The following is a 19660-nucleotide window of genomic DNA, read 5'->3' as shown; positions in this document are numbered from 1 at the left end:
CTATTGTCATATTTTATTGTTTTATTGTTTCATTTGAAAGAATGATGTGCACACACACAGACACACTGTAATGCATTATTCATTACTGATTACTGTCATTTCAAAGTAACTATATATATATATATATATATATATATATATATATATATATATATATATATATATATATATATATATATATATATATTTATTTTTTTTTTTACTGTACGCATATAAAACCCAACAATTTTGTTCCATACGGCCTCTCATAGTGTGGCGGGGCTCAGAGAATCGCTGTTACTTATGTAACTGTCGCACTGTAATCGCTCCCGCAGTTGACTGGAGAATGCGTTCAATGACTACTCACACTGTCGGACATTTCAGACATTAATACAGTATAATACAAATTCAATGCACTAAACAGAGGTTGACTCGTCCGTGAACACATTACAGAGGGTACGTCGAAACATTTTATTTTTTCATTTGACACATTATAATCTGAACAACCGCGTGTCAACTCAAGTTGCAGGGACACAACACACAGGGGCCAGGCAAAAAAGGTTTATTTATGGTGAGTGTAATGATCCGTTTGGCGCTGTTGAAATTGTCATCCTTAAATTGTTGGAAATATACCATTTAACATACGTATATTATACCCAAATTAACTAACCTATATAAAATATACGTAATTTCGAACAAGAGGCGGATGTGTATCTCTTCAAAGCACTACTAATTTACGACTACGAACCAGGAAGCAAAGAGTGATTTACTCTCGACGTATTTCAACTCTTCGATCGACTCAAACGCAGGAGAAGGACAAGAGGAGTCATGTTTACATTCTTTATTGTTTTCCTTTCCTCCTCTTTCAACGAGACACTTGCTGCCGAGAGCTCGGTGGCGGTTGCGGCTGACGGCGATCTCCACTGGGGCGGGCGTCCGGCCACCTGCCTGTTTGATAAGCCTGCTTGTTCCTGTCAGCACTTTCAAGTCATCCCCATCGTCGTCAGCCCCTAGACATGAGCGGCAGGCTGCCAGACCTCAGTCCCAAACAAACTGAAGCACTGCGACAGGTAAGAAAAAAAAACATTATTTTATTCATGTGCGTTTATGCTATTGCTATTTTATTACGACCTAAAAAAGATCTTTATAGGTTATTGTATTATTACATTTGTAATAAGCTAGAGGGACGGCACCACCAAATTCAAAATACACAATATATTTAAAAATACTGCTGTGTTTATTTTTAAACTGTACTGGGCAGTACTTAATGTTATTGCTTGCTTAAAAACATTTTAAAATTTTAAATAAAAATACAAAGCAACAAATGTGTGTGTGTATATATATACACACACACACACACAGTTGTAATTACACAAAAGTAATGTAATTACTGTAATGCATTACATTTTGCTGTAACACGTTACACACACAAAATAGTAATATTGTACTCATTACAAATAAGAGTAAAGTAATGCATTACAATGCATTTTTAGCCTGAAAGTGGTGTTATTTTTTCCCCCCTCCAAATTCACGAAAAAATACCGCAAGATCAAAGGATAAACGTCCGGGGCAAAATGTTTACTTGCTCTTGTTAGTATCTATTACAGCAGAGATGAATGTGTCAGCAGCAGGTGACAGTTTGAATATGGACAATACGTACACAAGATGGAGATATGCTCATTACCTTTAGTTTGAGTTTGTCAGAGATAAATAAAAGAAGAATATACAGTAATTGTTCGGTGCACTTTCCGCGCGACACCTAAAGAACTGTCCACTTCACAAAACAGGACCAGTAATCTGACAAACCATTTAGAACTGTGCCATAGTAACATGAAGTTAGCGAAAAGAAAAATCGCGGAGGTTAAGAGATTCATGGCGGAGTATTTCATAACATACTGTAGAAGATATGCTGCCGCTTCCCACAGTAGATTATTTGGAAACCTTGTCAGCTAGAGAGCCCTGTCGCCACTAGCAATAATAACAAGGTAAGTTAATGCTATTTTTCACTGTACAATTGCCATTAATATTAGTCTATAAATAGTTCTGCTCATTATGTATCAAGATGAAGCACACAATAACAATGATATGGGCTAGCTGCTAACATTAGCCCCATTGAAACCATTTGATTTTGGAAACACTTGAATTTGAATTTGAAATGATTTTGAAACACTTGAATATGAACTTGAATTTGAATATTAACATTGAAATTGTGAAATGCACTAACTGTTTTTGCCTACAGTATAAACAATGCTCATTATACTGTGGAGTTATCCTTTCACTGGATGTGTAATGAGAATACATTTCTAATGGCAAATTCATATTTCCAATTATAGTGAAGAGAGTAATACAGAAGTAATGCAATACCAGTGTAATGCATTACATTTCAAGTACAGTAATATTGTCATGTAAGTAATTACTTTGAAATGACAGTAATAAATAATGCATTACAGTATTGAAGTATATATATATATATATATATATATATATATATATATATATATATATATATATATATATATATATATATATATATATATATATATATATATATATATATATAATTTATTTTTTATTTCCCCTAAATTTAGGTACTATTATAATTATTCTCTAATATTTGAAAAGAAAAAAGTAAAAACATCAGTTAAGTAGACAAAAATTGGCAATAATAATATGCATGATGTACTATTTTACTATAATAATATAATTTTTAGACAGAACTCAATGCAAAAAAAAAACATTCACAAATATACACACACTCAGGCGAGGGCTGTATAAAGAGTGTTAAGCATCATGTAAAAGAAGTGATGCATGTCTCAAACAAAAGAGTTCTTCTGCAACCGGATAAAACCGTTGGAGCAAGTTAAAAAAAGCCTTAATGTTCAATATTTGTTTTATCCCTGTTGCTTAATTTTTTTATACACTCGTCGTGTCTGTGTGTGTATGTGTAGATAATGTTATATCACCGTTTTACATTATCATACGATTTTTGCAGGCGTTTTTGAAAAGTAAGGCCAAACATATTTGAAAAACTGACTTTTTGAGTATAGTATATTTGAAAAATGGTTTCTCACAATGCTGTCACAGTGAAATCCACCTATTAAGAAAAAATCCTGCATAGATTTAATAATGGATAAATGAAAGTTATGAAGGAGAGGGGTACGTTAAAAGTCATTTGCAATGCAAAACTAAATGTATAAAATATTTTGCAGTATTTGTAACTTTGAGGCATCTTAACAAAAGAGTGCCTGTGTAAATTTTCCTTCAATTTGGTATGGTTGTACTTTAAATGTACCAAAGCAGTAAACTGTGCCATCCTGGATGTTTTGCAACATTTTCAAAAGGATCATTCTCTTGCAAAAGACTGGTGCACTCAAAAGTGTGCAAAGTAATTAGTCAACCCAGTCACAAGATTCACCCAAGATGAAATGTGAAAACATGTTTTTTGTCCGTTTTGTTTTTGCTATCCGGTGTCACATTGATGAACAAATGTTCTAGACTGGATGGGACGTGATTGCCTGCCTGGGTGTGAAAGGTTCTTTTTCCTACATTTACATGGTTCACTTTCTTTACAGTTCCGGGAGAGAATTCAAGATGTTCTTGTTAAACTTCCTGCCCAGGATGACCACTTTTTGCTGCGCTGGCTCAGAGGTGAGAAAGTAAACGTGTCAAGATTTGAGACATCAAATACGATTGAATTCAGCCTGGGCGTTGTTGACGCACCACTTTTCAAAACCTTCCAACTAGTTTGTCCCTGCAACCCTTCGACTCTTTTCCATGTGATAACGCCTTCAAAAGAACTCTGTAATAATAAAGCTTTATGATATGGAGATGACCTCATCAAAACATTAGATACACTTTCACAACATAACAAGAGGCAAAGCAATAGTAATTAAAACATGACGCAAAAAAACCCACATATTCGGCAAAAGGCAAAATTTCTTGTAAAAGCTTTCAAAAATACAAATATTACAAAAGATACATTTGGGAAAAAATACCCTCCCCATGAAATTCTACCAAGTATCTGAAAAACAATTATTGAAATTCTACCAAGTATCTGAAAAACAAAATTAATTCATATACAATGGGGAAAAATGTTAGGTGGGGAAAAAATTACAAAAACTTTACACCATATTAAAAATCTAAACATGATTTAAAAATATTTCTTGGAAATATGCAAATATTAGAAAAAGCTGAAAAATATTAGCAAATAAAATAGAAAATAAATACATAAATGTTAGGGATAAAAAGGACCAATAGAGCATATTAGACAAAGATAAAAATGGAAAAATGTGTTTCAAATTATTTCTTGGCAATATGAAAATATTAGAACAAGCTGAAAAATATTAGCTAATTAATACAAAGAAATACATATATGTTAGGGATAAAAATGACATACAGGGCATATTACACAAAAATATCATTTAAAAAATGTATTTCAAATATTTCTTGAAAATATGTAAAATTTAGAAAAAGCTCGAATGATAAATCTTAAGAGTAAAATACAAAAATAAATACATAAATTACAAATGCAGCGTATAGGACACAAATATATATTTTTAAAATTTGTTTAAAATTATTTCTTGGAAATATGCAAATATAAGAAAAAGCTGCAAAATATTAGCAAATAAAATACAAAATAAATAAATGCATCTTAGAGATAAAAATTACAAATACAGCATATTAGACAAAAATAAAAATGGAAACATTTGTTTAAAATATTTCTGGGAAATATGCAAACATTTTGGGAAGCTGAAAAATATTAGCGATTAAAATACAAAATAAATACATATGTTAGGGATAAAAATTACAAATAGGCATATTGGACAAAAATACATTTTGAAAAATGTGTTCAAAATATTTCTTGAAAATATACAAATATTTGAAAAATCTCAAATGAAAAATATTATATAGTAAAATACAAAAATAAATACATAAACTTTAGGAATAAAAATGACAGATGCAGCATATAAGACAAAAATAATATTTTAAAAATTTGTTTAAAAAATATTTCTTGGAAATCTGCAAAGATTAGCAGAGTTATTAGGGAATAGAATACAAAAACAAAAATATGGCAGCAGTTCAGTTGCATAGCAGCCTTGTTGAGATTAGTCGAGGCAAATCTGCAGCTAATCGCATTAAAAGGTGCACCCCGACGCGCTGTTGCCCCGCCCTCTCGCTTCATTGGCGCCGGACAAGAAACTTCCAGAACAAATTTTACATTTAATCCCACTGATGGGGAACTGAAAATTGCAAGTTGTTCATGTAGCAAAAAACACCATGTCCTTAATGCTAACAGCCAATGCAAAACACCATTGAAAGGCCTTTTTGTGCATACTTTTATTTTGTAATCATCACGGTAGTGTGTCATACACTTGTAAGCTACTGTAATAGGTTGACAACAACGGCAGACTTTTGTATGATTTGTTCAATGTCTGATTTTGCCAGAGAAATGAAAAAGTGTGTAAATTGTTTAGAGTGTGGAGTGTGCTTTTCACAGTTTTTAGATACATTTCACTTATTGTACATACTGTATCTAAAGTGTGTGTCTAGAATTTCTGAGGCCAATCATTTCATTGAGTCATGTGACCCCCCTCCCTCTTTTTTGTCATTTAGCCAGAAACTTCAACGTGCAGAAGTCGGAGGCCATGTTGCGAAAGGTAATGCGCAACGTCTGCTGCACTCCGCCGTTTTATTTCCCCATGTGCAAGTGTGATGTCATCGTGACGATGACTCGGATAACGTGAGGGCATTAAGTTTACATGTTCACGTCAACTTGGTGCAAAAACAGCAAGTCAACAGGCAAACAAACATGCTGTCTTTCTGTTCTAATCACTTTCACTATTGTGTGTGTTTGTGTGTATGGGTTTCCAAGTGTGTGCTAGCGCGCGTGTGTGTACGCGTGTAGTGAGATGGGGGATTGCTCATATCTGTGTGTGTGTTTGCCGATAGCGCGAGGACTCCACTCCCTTTTGACCTGGCAGTTTTTCCTATCTGATAGAGTACCTGCTATTTAACCCCTGGGGAAAATTTTGATCCAACTTGGCCTTTTGGAAGTTTTTGATGTGTGATTACAAAGGAAAAGCATACAAAAAAAGCACAAGGAGGCTAGTATATTGCATAGATTGTCAAAACATATCAACTTTCAATATGCTGTCCTGCCATGCCTTCCAAATGTTTGCAAACGGGAGGTCGAGGGGTACACCCTGCCGATGTCAAATTTAGCCCATGTCGGGCTCATTTACAGTCATTCAAAATTGGAAATACTGGAAATATTGTCCATTTTATGACATATTGATGTTTTATCATGCATTTCCCTCCATTTTTGCATTAATCCTTTCAAAGGCAACTTGTGGACAGGGTGCAAAAGAAATGTTTGCATTGGGATGCCAAAACCACCGGGCGGCGCCAGCAGGCAACTTATGACATTTGCAAGCCTTTCAATTACTTCATTGATTGACTTAGCCTGACTCCCATAATGCATATGTCTTGCTATGCATTGTGAGACTTGCAGTTGACAAAAGGTTTCAATCCATGAACAAAATGTTTTATTTCATTCTAATTATATATATATATATATATATATATATATATATATATATATATATATATATATATATATATGTGTGTGTGTGTGTGTGTGTGTGTGTGTGTGTGTGTGTGTATATAGAAAGAAAAATATAGAAATGATTTATTTATCTTTGAGGTGACCTGAGAGCTTGTTATGGCCATATTCCATAGTGAGGGTAGCCTAGCCTAGCTTAGCCTTCTTCGTATTTCTTGATTATCTCCAGCTTCATTTTCATGTAAATCAACGTCTATATAGCGAGTAAATACAATACAAAATGTACAAATAAATGCATAAGATTACAAGACAAGGAATTTATCAAAATCTAAATATATTTACAATACTTAAAATAAAATACTGTATTTTCCAGACTATAAGCCGCACCGGTATATAAGCCGCAGCAGCAAAATATGAACAAAAAATGATTTTTGTTACAAATAAGCCCCACTGGACTATAAGCCGCAGGTAATAACATGAGATATTTACGCAAAAAGATGATACATGGAATTTTATCTTTTTTTGTTGTTTATTAATTTTTTAGTAGTTGCCTGCCAACAGCGACATCCTCTCTTTAACAGACTGAACATGCATGTTTAGTCCAAACATATTGATAGAAAATGCATGGATGGATATTTTCGACACTAACAGAATACTGTTAGTTAAATAGCAGTTCAAAATCGAAATCAATACTTCAATAGCATCTTTTTTTTATCTCCTTTTGTTTGATAGATTACTTTATTGAATATAAAAACACATTGCACAGAATTCATATATATAATCGCAAATACATAAATAAAACCATATACTGTATATAAAATTTACATGTCACATATTTAACCAAAATTTTATACATTCTCTTATTCAATTTAGACATACAGTATATAGTTTTTTAATGCTATATTTTTAATTTGAGCACTGCTATTGATCTTTTAAGTTCTATTTCATAGTTGTTTCATAAATTGAAACCTCGAACCGATACCCACAAAAACAAACAAAAAAAACAGCTAAGCCGCACTGGACTATAAGCCGCAGGGCTCAAATCATGAGGAAAAAGTTGCGGTTTATTGTCCGAAAAATACGGTACAGTAATCCCTCGCTGTATCGCGGTTCATCTTTCACGGGTACGCTGCTTCACGGATTTTTTACAGTGTGGATATATATATATATATATATATATATATATATATATATATATATATATATATATATATATATATATATATATTTTTTTTTTTTTTTTTTTTACAGCGCATTGTGCTCTGAATCCTGAATGGCTCAGGGGCTTTACTGTTGTCTCGAAATAAAATATTGACGCTGTACTGTATTGGTTTTTCACTTGTCAATTTATTACAAAAGGCAAGAGGATCCAAAAGCTTGCTTTTGTCTCTCCTGTGTCTCTCCTTTAACTGCCGCGTGCGAACGTGCACATTGATTGACAGCTTGGGCTCTGGGAGCCGATCACGTGACTCGTAGGCGTGCCGAGAGCAAGCGCGCACACTATGTTGACACACAGACAGCAATGGAGAAATGCGCAGCTTTGGAAATCTGACTTTTACCTAGATTTCTTTTGCAATAGATTGAAATTTCAAGTGTATTGTTATGATATAAGAGGCTTCACTTTAATTCGATGTCCGGGCATATCCGTTTATAAAAGTCTTGCTCAGAAAAAGAAAGAGCTACTCATAACAATGTGCGGGTTCAGGATGAAGAAGCATAGCTGGGACTGTGAAATACGTGAGTGAAAATGTTTCCACATTTGTATTATGATATTAAAATGATTGTTTTCAACAAATTTGGGGCTTTAAAAAAAGTTTTGATTTTTGGTTTTATTCTACAGTTTAGTATTACATTGTAAAATAAAAAAAATAAAGCTGGCTACTTCACGGATTTCACTTTGCGCTCGTTATTTTTGGAACGTAACCCCCGCGATAAACGAGGGATTACTGTACATAAAAATGCAAATGTGAAAAATGTAACCTAGAATGATAATCCATATAGCATTACATTTAATGACAGTATTCCTTCAGTTTATTGCACAATATTAATTAATGAACCAGCCTTTTCATTTTGTATCCATTGTTTGTTTTGGTGACGCTGTAGTCATCATATATATTTATATATATGTATTTATATATGAAAAATCCCCGTACAGCCAGGGCTTAAACAACATTGACAGGCTGGTCACTTAAATTAGTGCATGACCCTACTACTGAACTGTCCCTAATATTTTGATAAGCTCCCTTAACCTGTCAAAACATTAAGAACTGCTGCAGTGCCACCACATTTATATACAATGAACTACTGCTGGGGTGACCAGTTCTCAAAATCCTGCATGTTTTCCAAGTTTCTTTCCCTGACACGTGGACCTGCAGCTTATCAGTAAGCGCAGCAGGAACCTGATAACGATCCTGTTCGTTTGAATCAGGTGTGAAACCTGAAGGTTTGAAGAAACCTGGAAAACATGCAGGACAGCGGCACGCCAGTACCGAGTTTGGACACCCCTGAACTACTGTAATCATAATGATATTTGTCCAATTGACCTTGCATGGGACATGGGACATTTGGCATTGAACTCAATGAATTGGCCTGAGGATTTGTCTAATAGGAGTTGTGTGTGTTGTCCTTCCAGCATGTGGAGTTCAGGAAACAAATGAATGTGGACACAATCATCAGTGACTGGCGGCCTCCTGAGGTGAGTAAACAACAAGTACAATCAAAGCTGCATCATGGGCAAAAATGACAAAAAGAGAAACAGGCAAAAATGCCAAATGAAGAAACGGAACCCAAAAATTTAATCAACAAACATGACAAAAATAAAAGACCGAAGGGGACAGTTGTAACAGCATCAAAAATGACTAAACTAAACAGGAATTGTAACTGTAGCACATCCACCAAAAATATACTAACAGAAACCAACCAACTAAGGTGGCCCTTTTACTTTTTTTTTTGAAAATGTATACTTCGGAAAGAAACAGACTTCAAGCCCCTTGTTTCCAGACGCTGCTTCCTTTTGTCATAAAATAGAGGAGGTACTTCAAAGTACACCCCACCGGCTTACAGCATCCCAAGTTGAGGTCTGCAGCTAGTACACAGTGGGCCCCCGGTTTACGACATTAATCCATTCCGCCGATAGGATCGTAACGCGAATTCACCGTATGGCGGATAATACAAACCTATGTTAATTCGCTAATGCTAAGCAATCACTAGCAATCTTGGGACTCGTGGATAACCAATTCATGTTTGAATTAAGCAGTAAAATGCATAATAAATACGATATTGAAAGCACTCTCACATGAGATCAAGTCTTTTAGGTCAGCAGGTCAGACCCCGTGCGCTGACCAATAGCAGATCAGCATCTTCTACTGAGTCATATTGCAAAAATATTTGTCATAATTCAGACTGACTGACTGACAAACAGAAAGACAAACAGAGAGGCAGGGAAGGAGATATGGAGATATATAGAACCAATATGCTTTTTTTAAAGGACTGATACCAATTATCGGTAGTCAAGGAGGTCGATAACTGATACTCAAGCCGATATACATTTCAACAAATCAAGAACTTTTTTTGCAGTAAAACGGTAACTTTTTTGTTAGTACAAACCCCAACACTTAACTTGATTTATTTGCTAGGGATCAGCTTGCGGTCACTACTCCAGATCCTAATAATAATGATATTTATCTCTACAGAAACAACAGGGACCTTGCAGTGTTTGCTGCTCAGGCCCTAATAACAATAACAATAATAATAATAAGAAGAAACTCTACAGAAACAATTGGGACCTCACAGCACTGTCAGCTTAGGCCCTAATAATACTTTAAATAATTATCTCTACAAAACAACAGGGACCTAAACTCTACAGGAACAATTGGGACCTCACAGCGCTCTCTGCTGGAGCCCTAATAATACTTTTTATAATAATCTCTACAAAACAATAGCTGACGCTGCTCTGGGCCCTAATAATAATAATTTCTACAGAAACAATAGGCACTTTGTGGCGGTTGCTGCTCTGGCCGTAATATTTCTACAGAAACAATAGAGACCTCGGAGTGGTTCCTGCAAGGGCCCTAATGATTCAACATCACCACTTTAACAGCAAGAAAAAGCATAAACGTCATTCGCATTCGCCCCCCCAAAAGAAGAAAAAAAACAATGACAACCGTTGTATCAAGAAAACAACTTTATGGGCAACTGTAACAACAACAAAAGAGCAAGCAACTAAAGGAGCAAGCTAACTGCGTGTTGTGCGCAGGTGATCGAGAAGTACCTATCCGGCGGCATGTGCGGCTACGACCGTGACGGTAGCCCGGTGTGGTATGACGTGATCGGCCCCATGGATCCCAAAGGTCTCTTTCTGTCCGCCTCCAAGCAGGACTTCATCCGCTCCAAGATCCGAGACTGCGAGATGCTGCAGCGAGAGTGCACCGCGCAGTCGCAGAAGGTGAGTATCGCGCTGCCGAGCATTGTGGGAATTGTGGTGGCTAATGCTAACGGCTAGCTTCGCACGGTGTATGTGTTGCATGGTCCAGCTTGGCAAGCACGTGGAGTCCATCACTATGATCTATGACGTTGAGGGACTAGGACTCAAACATCTTTGGAAGCCTGCCATTGAAACTTATGGAGAGGTCATGCCGTCACACGTTCTTCCTCTCACATAACTCTCAACTCAGCCCTAACACTTACCTAAACCTCATGTGCATACTCTCACAGACGCATACTCTCTTATACTCACTTTGTCACCTGCTCATGTTTTTACGCTTACTCTTTACCCTCTATCTCGAATGGTTTCACTCACACAATCTCTGATATATTCATACCCATATTCATACATTCCCTCTCTGTCTCTTTCGCCCTCTCTCACACACATTCTCAAAGACTCAATCATTCACACGCATTAAGACCTCATCACACTCATGCACTCACACATTCTTTCTCTCACACTGTCTCACTCTTAATCCTTTCACACATCTCAAACATTAGTTATCACGCATATATTGTCACCCTCATGGACTCTCACGCGTACATTGTCACACTCATTCACACTCAAACAGGCTCACATTCAAATCATTCTCACACCTCCTCTCTATCAAACTCTTTCACTCTTAGGCTCTCACACATTTCATACATTGTCATGCATCATCATGCACTGTCCCACAATCTTTGTTAGTCTCGCACACACACACATGGACTCTCGCACATTGCCTGAGACTGACTCACACACATCCTCCCTGTCAACCTCTCTCACACAAAGACTTTCACACCTCTCATAGGTGATCACTCATACATTCTCATCATCATGCACTCTCACACACTTTTGTCAGTCTCCTACATTGTGCCTCTCACACATTAACTCTCACTCTCCTGAAATATCTTACATCTTTGTCTAACTCTCACATAATCTCTCACATCATTTAGACTCAGACACATTCTGTTCACGTACATTCTCACTCTTCTGCACTTTCACATCTTTTTCTAATACTCACACATTCTCATACCAATGCACTCTCACACACTGAGACTCACAACATTCAGCACATATCGAACCCACAGTTCAATACGAAACGTCTTTCATCCAGATCCTGCAGATGTTTGAGGACAACTATCCAGAAGGCCTCAAGAAGCTGTTTGTCATTAAAGGTACATCAGGTCAAGCAGACATCATCGCATTAGCTTCGTTTACGAACCGCAGATCATTCCTGAACATACTCTCCTCCCGTAGCGCCGAAACTCTTCCCTGTGGCCTACAATCTCATCAAGCACTTTCTGAGCGAGATCACGCGGCAGAAGATCTTCATTCTCGGCTGTGAGACACACACATGCAAGTGTCTTTCCTACCGAGACGGTTTCTGGCCTGACTGGTGTATGCTCATTTTCACAGCTGACTGGCAGGACGTGCTACTCAGGCACATCGACCCTGAGCAGCTGCCCGTCATTTACGGTGGAAAACTGACGGACCCTGATGGAGACCCTCGCTGTCGGACCCGGGTGAGGTTGGAGCCTCCTGCTGTGTTTGACTTGAGCTTTATCATTAGATGCTTGCAAGCAGCTTGCTTCACGTAGCTCTGGTGTGGTGGGCAAATGCTTTTTATTGACTGCTGAATTATTATTTTTAGAAGAAATCAACCTGAACCTAACATATTTTCGCATTGTGAAAGTCAGCTAGCTTAGTCAGTTGAGAAAGTCAAACACCAAAGTGTCTCAAGAAAATAGCAACGTGCGTAGGATTACGTGTTTTTCATGTTCCGATGTGGAATACTGAGTTTTTTCGTCCCCTCTTCACGGTATTTTCCCAACTTTGCGACAGAAACAACTGTCATGACCCTAGGGGGTTGGCTGTATTTGTGTTGTTTTGCCTCCATCTGCTGGCGTATTTAGGTATTTGCACTTATTAACTTTGCTGTCAAACTGTTTCCATGCAACGCGTCACTACAATGCTGGTCTGCTATTGGTCGGTGTCTCCTCACTGAGATGCTGGTCTGTTATTGGTCGGCCTCACTCGTTTCAAAATGGTGAACAGTAAAGCTTTGTTCGATTGTGAGTGGTTACAAAACCGTATTTATAGTGTATTTTACTGCTTAATTCAAACCAATGGTTTGGGCTTATGGTGACAGACATGGAACAAGTAACACCACGTTGAGCGATCACGAAAGCGCTCGCGTTACTCATCGTTAAAAGATCAAGCACCTGTATATACAGCGGAAAAGACTGGGGCGGAAATGGTTACATGCAGATGGGCATGCCTCAAGCCAGAGGCAGTGGACGGGCAGTGGAAGTTTTACGTTTGCACCTTACATTGTGCTACTAAGCTACGACTGTTTACAAAGGTATTTGATGCAAGGCAGACATTTTGCAGTTATATATGTGAAATGCGAGTTAGAATAAAAGCATAACTTAATTTGAATTTTATGTCTACTTTTTCGGTTCAAAATATAGGAGGGGGAAAAATCTGAAAAAATGGAAATCAAACTTTTTGTGAAAAAAAAATCTGAGATTTTATACTTAGGCAATTATCGCCCGTCTCTAATAGAACCTCAGTTGTAAAGGTCATCTGTTTCCTCATTAAAGTAGCAGTTTAAACTTTATTTTTGATATTGCCTGCTAGTGGCCAAGGTGATCACACGCGAAAAACATCATTCTTTGAATAAATGTAATTAAATTTTGAACAGGATTTATTTATTAATATATCAAACAATTTTTAAATAAATATTTTGGGGGTTTATTACTTTTATTAGGTTTATTACGGTTTAAATGGATGAAAATCAAGCATCCAGAATGACTGATAAAAAGGACGTTTTGGGCTACATGTATTAGTAGTTTATGTTATCACAATTGTTACTGCAATGAACATTGTCAGAGACACCTTATCCTGGACATAAAGATTTTTTTAAATTGTTGCTAAAAATTAAATAAATACAATTTTGAACAAACAGCTTTTTCTCTCGGGTGGGTGGTTGGATGGATGGATGGATTGATCGATCTTTGACAAGAAGAGAAAAACATGGGATGAGAGAGGAAAAAAAGTCTTCGGCCATTTCCCGAGTGTAGGCTATAGCGTAAGCCTGGAAAAAAAGTCTTTGCACATACATAAACAAAAGAAACATTACCACAAAATCTCTGGACATACTTGAGATAGGGTGAATGGGGCTCATGACACAACCACGCTGACCAGCAGCCAGATCCAGGCGCTTCCGCAGCAGAACACGTCAAGTGGGCAGAAATTTAGGGCCAATAGAGATGTTGGGATATTAACACTCAGTAAAAACAAGACAAGAAAACACATTAAAAAAAACAACTGAACTATAATACAGTATTTATTCTAATTATTGTTCAGCCAATTATTGTTGGTTGTGTACCAGCTATACAACGACAATAAAGGCCTTCTATTCCATTCTAATCTATTTCATTAAATAAAGTACAGTGTTTTACTTATGGGGGTGGGGAATTCATGGCATTTCCATTCATTTCAAACACGAGGTCATGGACAGCACCACTGAACTTTTCACTGAAAGCTGACAGTTGTCTTTTAATGTTGCCACAAACATTTTTTGTAACAACAGAATGGATCTTCCCCTTTTCGTGGTCACATGACAGGAGATTGCAGAAACACCACAAAACTAAGCACTTGGCACCGGCTTCCTGCCGTAGCAGCTAGCTCAAGTTAGCATTTAGGAGGAACTTGCCACTAGTAGCTTGCTTATAGAGATGGCGTCATCGTTACTTACATTGCTACTTTCTTACTGTCTCTGTAGATAAGTAATTGGGCCCTGGACAAGTGAGGCACGGAAGGAAGTCACCCAAAGGCGAACACGTTTTCTGGTTTTCTTTTGTGATGGAGTAAGGTGTATTGTTAGCGTGTAACATAAACCTCGATGAGTTTTCACGTTTTGCTGTTTTGAAAGCCAATTCACATTATCACTGCAATGGTCTTTGTCTTGATAATAAAATTATCATTTTCCAATTGTTTTCTCTTTTGTACCACAATGAACTATTATTAGTAATGTCATGAAATAGCTCATGTAGGCAATTTTATTGGAATTCCTGAAAATGAGAAGTTTAGAATGTGATGTGTTGCATTTTCAACTGTTTACATATGCTCATAATATACAGGGTAAACACTTTCATGTTTTTGTCACACATTCAATGTGTAAAACAAATCAGCAAACATGCATACAAATGGTGATTTTTTTTTACATGTGAGTAAACCTTTTCTCTTTCTCCGTATTCAAAAAAAAAAAAAAAAAAACAACAACCGATGGTCTTTTTTTTTTCCTCCAGATCAACCATGTAGGTCCGGTTCCTCCCTCCTACTACGTGAGAGATCATGTATCGGTTGAATATGATCAGTGTTTGACCGTCAGTCGAGGATCCACGCGACAATTGGATTATGAGATTCTCTTTCCAGGATGCGTCCTCAGGTCAGACATGCTTCTAAGAGGATCTTCAAAATAAAAGCATACTAAGGTTGTTTCTATCTTAAATTACTTGTTATGGTACTGTTTACTTTGAAGCGTTGATTGGCCTTCCCACATGATTTGGCCTTTTTACTATAATTTACTAGCTTGACAGACAGTGCATTCTCCCTGTGTAATTTATTGCACTTCTGCCCCAAAAGGCTTAAGAAAAAGCCCGGTAAATAATTTTACTTTTCGTCTAGCGATTTCACTGCAAAAGAGGAGCTCCTCTCCTTAAGTTTGTCCTAACATATCATCATAGTGAATGCTGTTGCTTCAAAGTATTTAGTGAGTTGATCCCTATAATTACTATAATTATTAATAAACTTTCACATTAACTAATGCTTCATTTTCCTATTTTTTTAGGTTCTTAAAAAGCTGATCAAATGGATATACAGTGTTCGTTCTTTTTTCGCCGTTAATTGGGAATGGAAAACCCTTGTGAAAAGTGAATTCAGCAAAGTAGGAATGAAGTGCATAACCCTCACCGCGCCCTCCCCCGCCGTCCTTCCCTCCGCCATTTCCTACAATGCAAGTTTTCTTAAAGGGCCAGGCTCAGCTTGCGTATGCTCTCACACACACATACACACACACACACACACACACACACACACACACACACACACACACCCCTTATATGATGCCATGACCTTTTCGATGTAAAATGACGAGCAATGATTTAGTTTTCAGCAAAATTGCCATTAGTATTTGCGGCTGAACAAGACCGAGTATTAACAGGCTGTTTGACTGCTTCATGCGCCACGTGAGGACGTGGGAGCGTGAGAGTGTGAGCGCTGCTTTAAAGTGATGGTCAGTTGGAAAAAACAAATGCAAATCCCTTAGGGCGCGAAAAACTAAGCACTAAGTGGTGAGGGAACACTGTACTGGTTAAAACAAGCTACAGTGTTCCCCCTACTTCGCGGTTAATGGGGGCTGTCAACCCCTCGCGAAGTCTGAAACCCGCGAACTAGGGTATCACTTCCTAGATTTCTATGTACGTCCCAATATAGCCGCAGTAACCATAAAGAATCCTTTATTTATTTTTTTTGCGTATTTTATTTCCTTTCTCCAATTATTTAACATTACATTATCCTTATTAACATTATTGAATATTCATTAAATAACTAATATTACTCAGTTTGTTGAGAATTTGTTCTCAGGACTGGTTATTTGCACCAAGACTCCGGTGAAAGAGTACGCAAGTCCTCACGTTGAACTTCACATTTATTTTGGCTCATGTATGGTGTATCATGTCGTATCTGTTGAATAATAAATCAACAACAATGTTAAAGTCAGTCAACTAACATATAAACACTTGCCGAACTTTAATCTATGAATTTACTGTATTTTTGGCCGACATTAGCGGGTTAGCAATAAATAAAACAACAACTAAGTGCAACCTCTACACAAACGAACACATAAACAGAATAAACACTCCTCGCTCACCAAACATAGGCAGCAGCGTGCGTTATCAACATAAATGATAATAAACTATAAATATGAGTTTACGTTGTCATTCACTACATCACCGTAACGAGCGGATAGACGCACAGAGAACCTAAAACAGGAAACGGAAATGCAACATGACCCGACAAATTAAAAGCATGAATTTCAAAATAAGATAAAAAAAACTTCACAAACTCTAACCTCTTGAAGAATCCTTAACATAGTTATTAACTAATATTACTTAGTTATTTGATGAATACACTACTCTATAATGTATTTTTTTGCTTTTTTCAATTTTTTTCCACTTTTGCGCATTTTTTAAATGATTTATTTTGAAATATTTTTTATTTTTCCTGGAAAAACCCACAAAGTACTGAGACCACGAAGTAGGAGGGATCACTGTATTTCAGTAGCTCATAGTATAGTTCACAAACATTAAAACATTCATAAAATGAAAGAGTGTAGAAATTCCAATGACTTGTCAAAAATTTAAATGAACTCCCTTTAAACAATAATATGGTAATAATATTATTGACTAATAGTCAACCCAACACCAGTTATACACAAGCCGGCGCTGGTTCTGGCAGGGCCACCACAAGGCTGATGGTGGCCCGACAGAACTGTGAAACATGTTTTCAATTATTTCATCTTTTTGGGTGTATACCTTACTCCATCCGTGTCCATTCAGAGTTTTGATTCCTTCAGTGAGACTCTACAATGTAAAGGTCATGATAATTAAGAAAACGCATTGAATGAGAAGGTGTTTCCAAATTTTTGCCCTGTACATAAACTGCATCCCCGCTTCAGTTTTTGTTGTGTCCGTAAATGTATTTTACAATTTGATTTGATTTTGTTTTTGTGTGCGTCAGGTGGCAGTTTTCCAGCGAGGGTGCCGACATCGGCTTCGGTGTCTTCCTGAAGGCCAAAATGGGCGAGTGGAAAAAGGCTGCTGAGATGGAGGCGGTGGTGCCGAGTCAGCGTTACAACGCTCACCTGGTGCCCGAAGATGGCTCCCTGACATGCGAGCGCCCCGGCGTGTGTGAGTTTTCCCCTCCTTCACACACATTCACACACACACACTGGAGAAATCTCATTTTGTTAAAACCCTCCGATTGTGCGTACAGATGTGCTGCGATTCGACAACACGTACAGCATCTTCCAGGCCAAGAGGATCAGCTTCACTGTCGAGGTTTTGCTCCCTGACAACTTGAAAGCCGCCGCACCCGCGGCGCCTCCCAGTCAGCGTCAGCACATTACGGCAAGCGGCCAACCGTAGCCAAAGCTGTCAGAAGCACAAAAAAAAAGCACTCCAAAGAGCTGAACGTGTTTGTATTCACACCAAAACTATCATTGATTGAGCGGTGTTGCTTAGTTCAAGGATGTTGTCTTAACTACAATAACAGTATTACAATAAATTACAGTGTAATGATTGTATAAATTCATTTAACAGGATATTTATTGTATTATTGATTTTGATGTATTGAGATTTTAGTCATTGGTTTTCTGCGGGTACGCCTACAAACTTGAGTATTTGTATTGAGTATTTCTTATTAGGATGCTACCAATGATGAGTGTAAACTAACCTGCCAAAGTTGAATGGAATCGAGTCTTGAACTCTTTAGTGAGGATATACAGCACAAAAAAACGAATGTATGGATGATGTTTGTGAAGACCAAATCTTTATTTAATTAAAATGATAACAATGATACCCTTTTACTTGCTCCTTTATGATTTTATGATTATCTGTTATGATTTTGTTAATTTAAACTACTTTTAAACCAACTCTGTTAATAAGACGGCAGCAAAGTTATGTGGAAAAATCTGTACATAAAATCTAAGTAAAGTCAACTTTTTTGGTCCATTCAGTTTATTTGGGGATGTAATCAACATTTACAAGTGAGCTTTTTTTTCCATGTTTACTTGTTCTGAAATGTAGCACATCATTCAACGAAAAATATACTTTTTCTGTTGCTTTTCCATTTCATGCCAACAACAAGAAAAAAAACAACAGAAGAACATGGGAACCTATTACCTCTTATTGCAACAGGTGTTCAAGTTGTCCTTATACAAAATCACCTGGAACAGACCTAACATGTTCTGTCCCGAGGAAAATTTCCGTAGTGTTTTCACTTCTCCCGAACCGCACCAATCCAGTCAACCGTTGATGGTCTTTCGAGTTTGAGCCACTTGTTGATTGTTTTTTACTTGTCAACAGCAGAATATGAATTGAGTATCTTTTCCTTCTTGCTAATTTGTTGTGGATTGAACTCATACACACACACGCGCGTGGGGGCAAAACATTGTGAGAATGAATGTCCAACCACTACTGTATAACCGCATATTCCCAAAATATTTAACAGTGGTTGGCAACCCCAACATTACATTTCCAACAGGCCCCTCCCATTCCTTGATATTTTTTTCTGGGCTGATGTAACAAATAATCTCATAGTGTACTACATATGCTTACAGCAACATTCTCATCAGCCGTTTGATCCAATTATTTTCTTAGACTTTTCGAAATGACAAAATAAAGCAGTTTGACACAATCCCCAGATGACTAATGCACTCCCTTTTACCATATTTATTGAGACAGTATTTAATGTTACATCACTCAAAACATTGAAAGTATTAAATAAATGCGATACATCCTTAAACCCAGTGTTTGTTTTATGAGTTAAACACTTTTGTTTCATGATAAATCAAACGACACAAGGCTTTC

At 37.0% G+C, this 19660-nt stretch overlaps 1 protein-coding gene across 3 annotated transcripts; it reads left to right on the top strand.

Moving 5' to 3' along the window:
* Positions 1–331: 331 nt before the first annotated feature.
* LOC148409062 (SEC14-like protein 2) lies at positions 332–18789 on the top strand. 3 transcript variants are annotated; one of them, XM_088440774.1, is made up of 14 exons: positions 332–435; positions 503–550; positions 853–1049; positions 3552–3627; positions 5593–5636; positions 9174–9236; positions 10797–10985; positions 11074–11169; positions 12121–12181; positions 12264–12347; positions 12423–12529; positions 15320–15459; positions 17811–17980; positions 18066–18789. In XM_088440774.1, the coding sequence occupies exons 3-14, from the start codon at positions 996–998 to the stop codon at positions 18215–18217; spliced, it is 1236 nt and encodes a 411-aa protein (XP_088296900.1). In that variant the 5' UTR covers positions 332–435; positions 503–550; positions 853–995; the 3' UTR covers positions 18218–18789. The 3 variants fall into 3 exon arrangements, with proteins under 3 accessions (XP_088296900.1, XP_088296899.1, XP_088296901.1); XM_088440773.1 differs by having other exon boundaries at positions 332–550; XM_088440775.1 differs by lacking the exons at positions 332–435; positions 503–550 and having other exon boundaries at positions 751–1049; positions 10917–10985.
* The last annotated feature ends 871 nt before the right edge of the window (positions 18790–19660 follow it).

Source organism: Hippichthys cyanospilos, chromosome 18 (assembly GCF_059441005.1).
Source record: "Hippichthys cyanospilos isolate Australia breed blue-spotted pipefish chromosome 18, RoL_Hcya_1.0, whole genome shotgun sequence".
NCBI lineage: Eukaryota > Metazoa > Chordata > Actinopteri > Syngnathiformes > Syngnathidae > Hippichthys > Hippichthys cyanospilos.
The sequence above is the reverse complement of the archived record's forward strand: the minus strand, read 5'-3'. Positions and strand labels throughout refer to the sequence as shown.

What these genes read in the sequence shown, in the direction of transcription:
- LOC148409062 (XM_088440774.1), top strand. Translation starts at nt 996, where the DNA reads ATGAGCGGCAGGCTGCCAGACCTCAGTCCCAAACAAACTGAAGCACTG. An exon ending in AAACTGAAGCACTGCGACAG is followed by an intron (nt 1,050 to 3,551) that starts GTAAGAAAAAAA and finishes CTTTCTTTACAG; the next exon opens with TTCCGGGAGAGAATTCAAGA. An exon ending in GAAGATCTTCATTCTCGGCT is followed by an intron (nt 12,348 to 12,422) that starts GTGAGACACACA and finishes TCATTTTCACAG; the next exon opens with CTGACTGGCAGGACGTGCTA.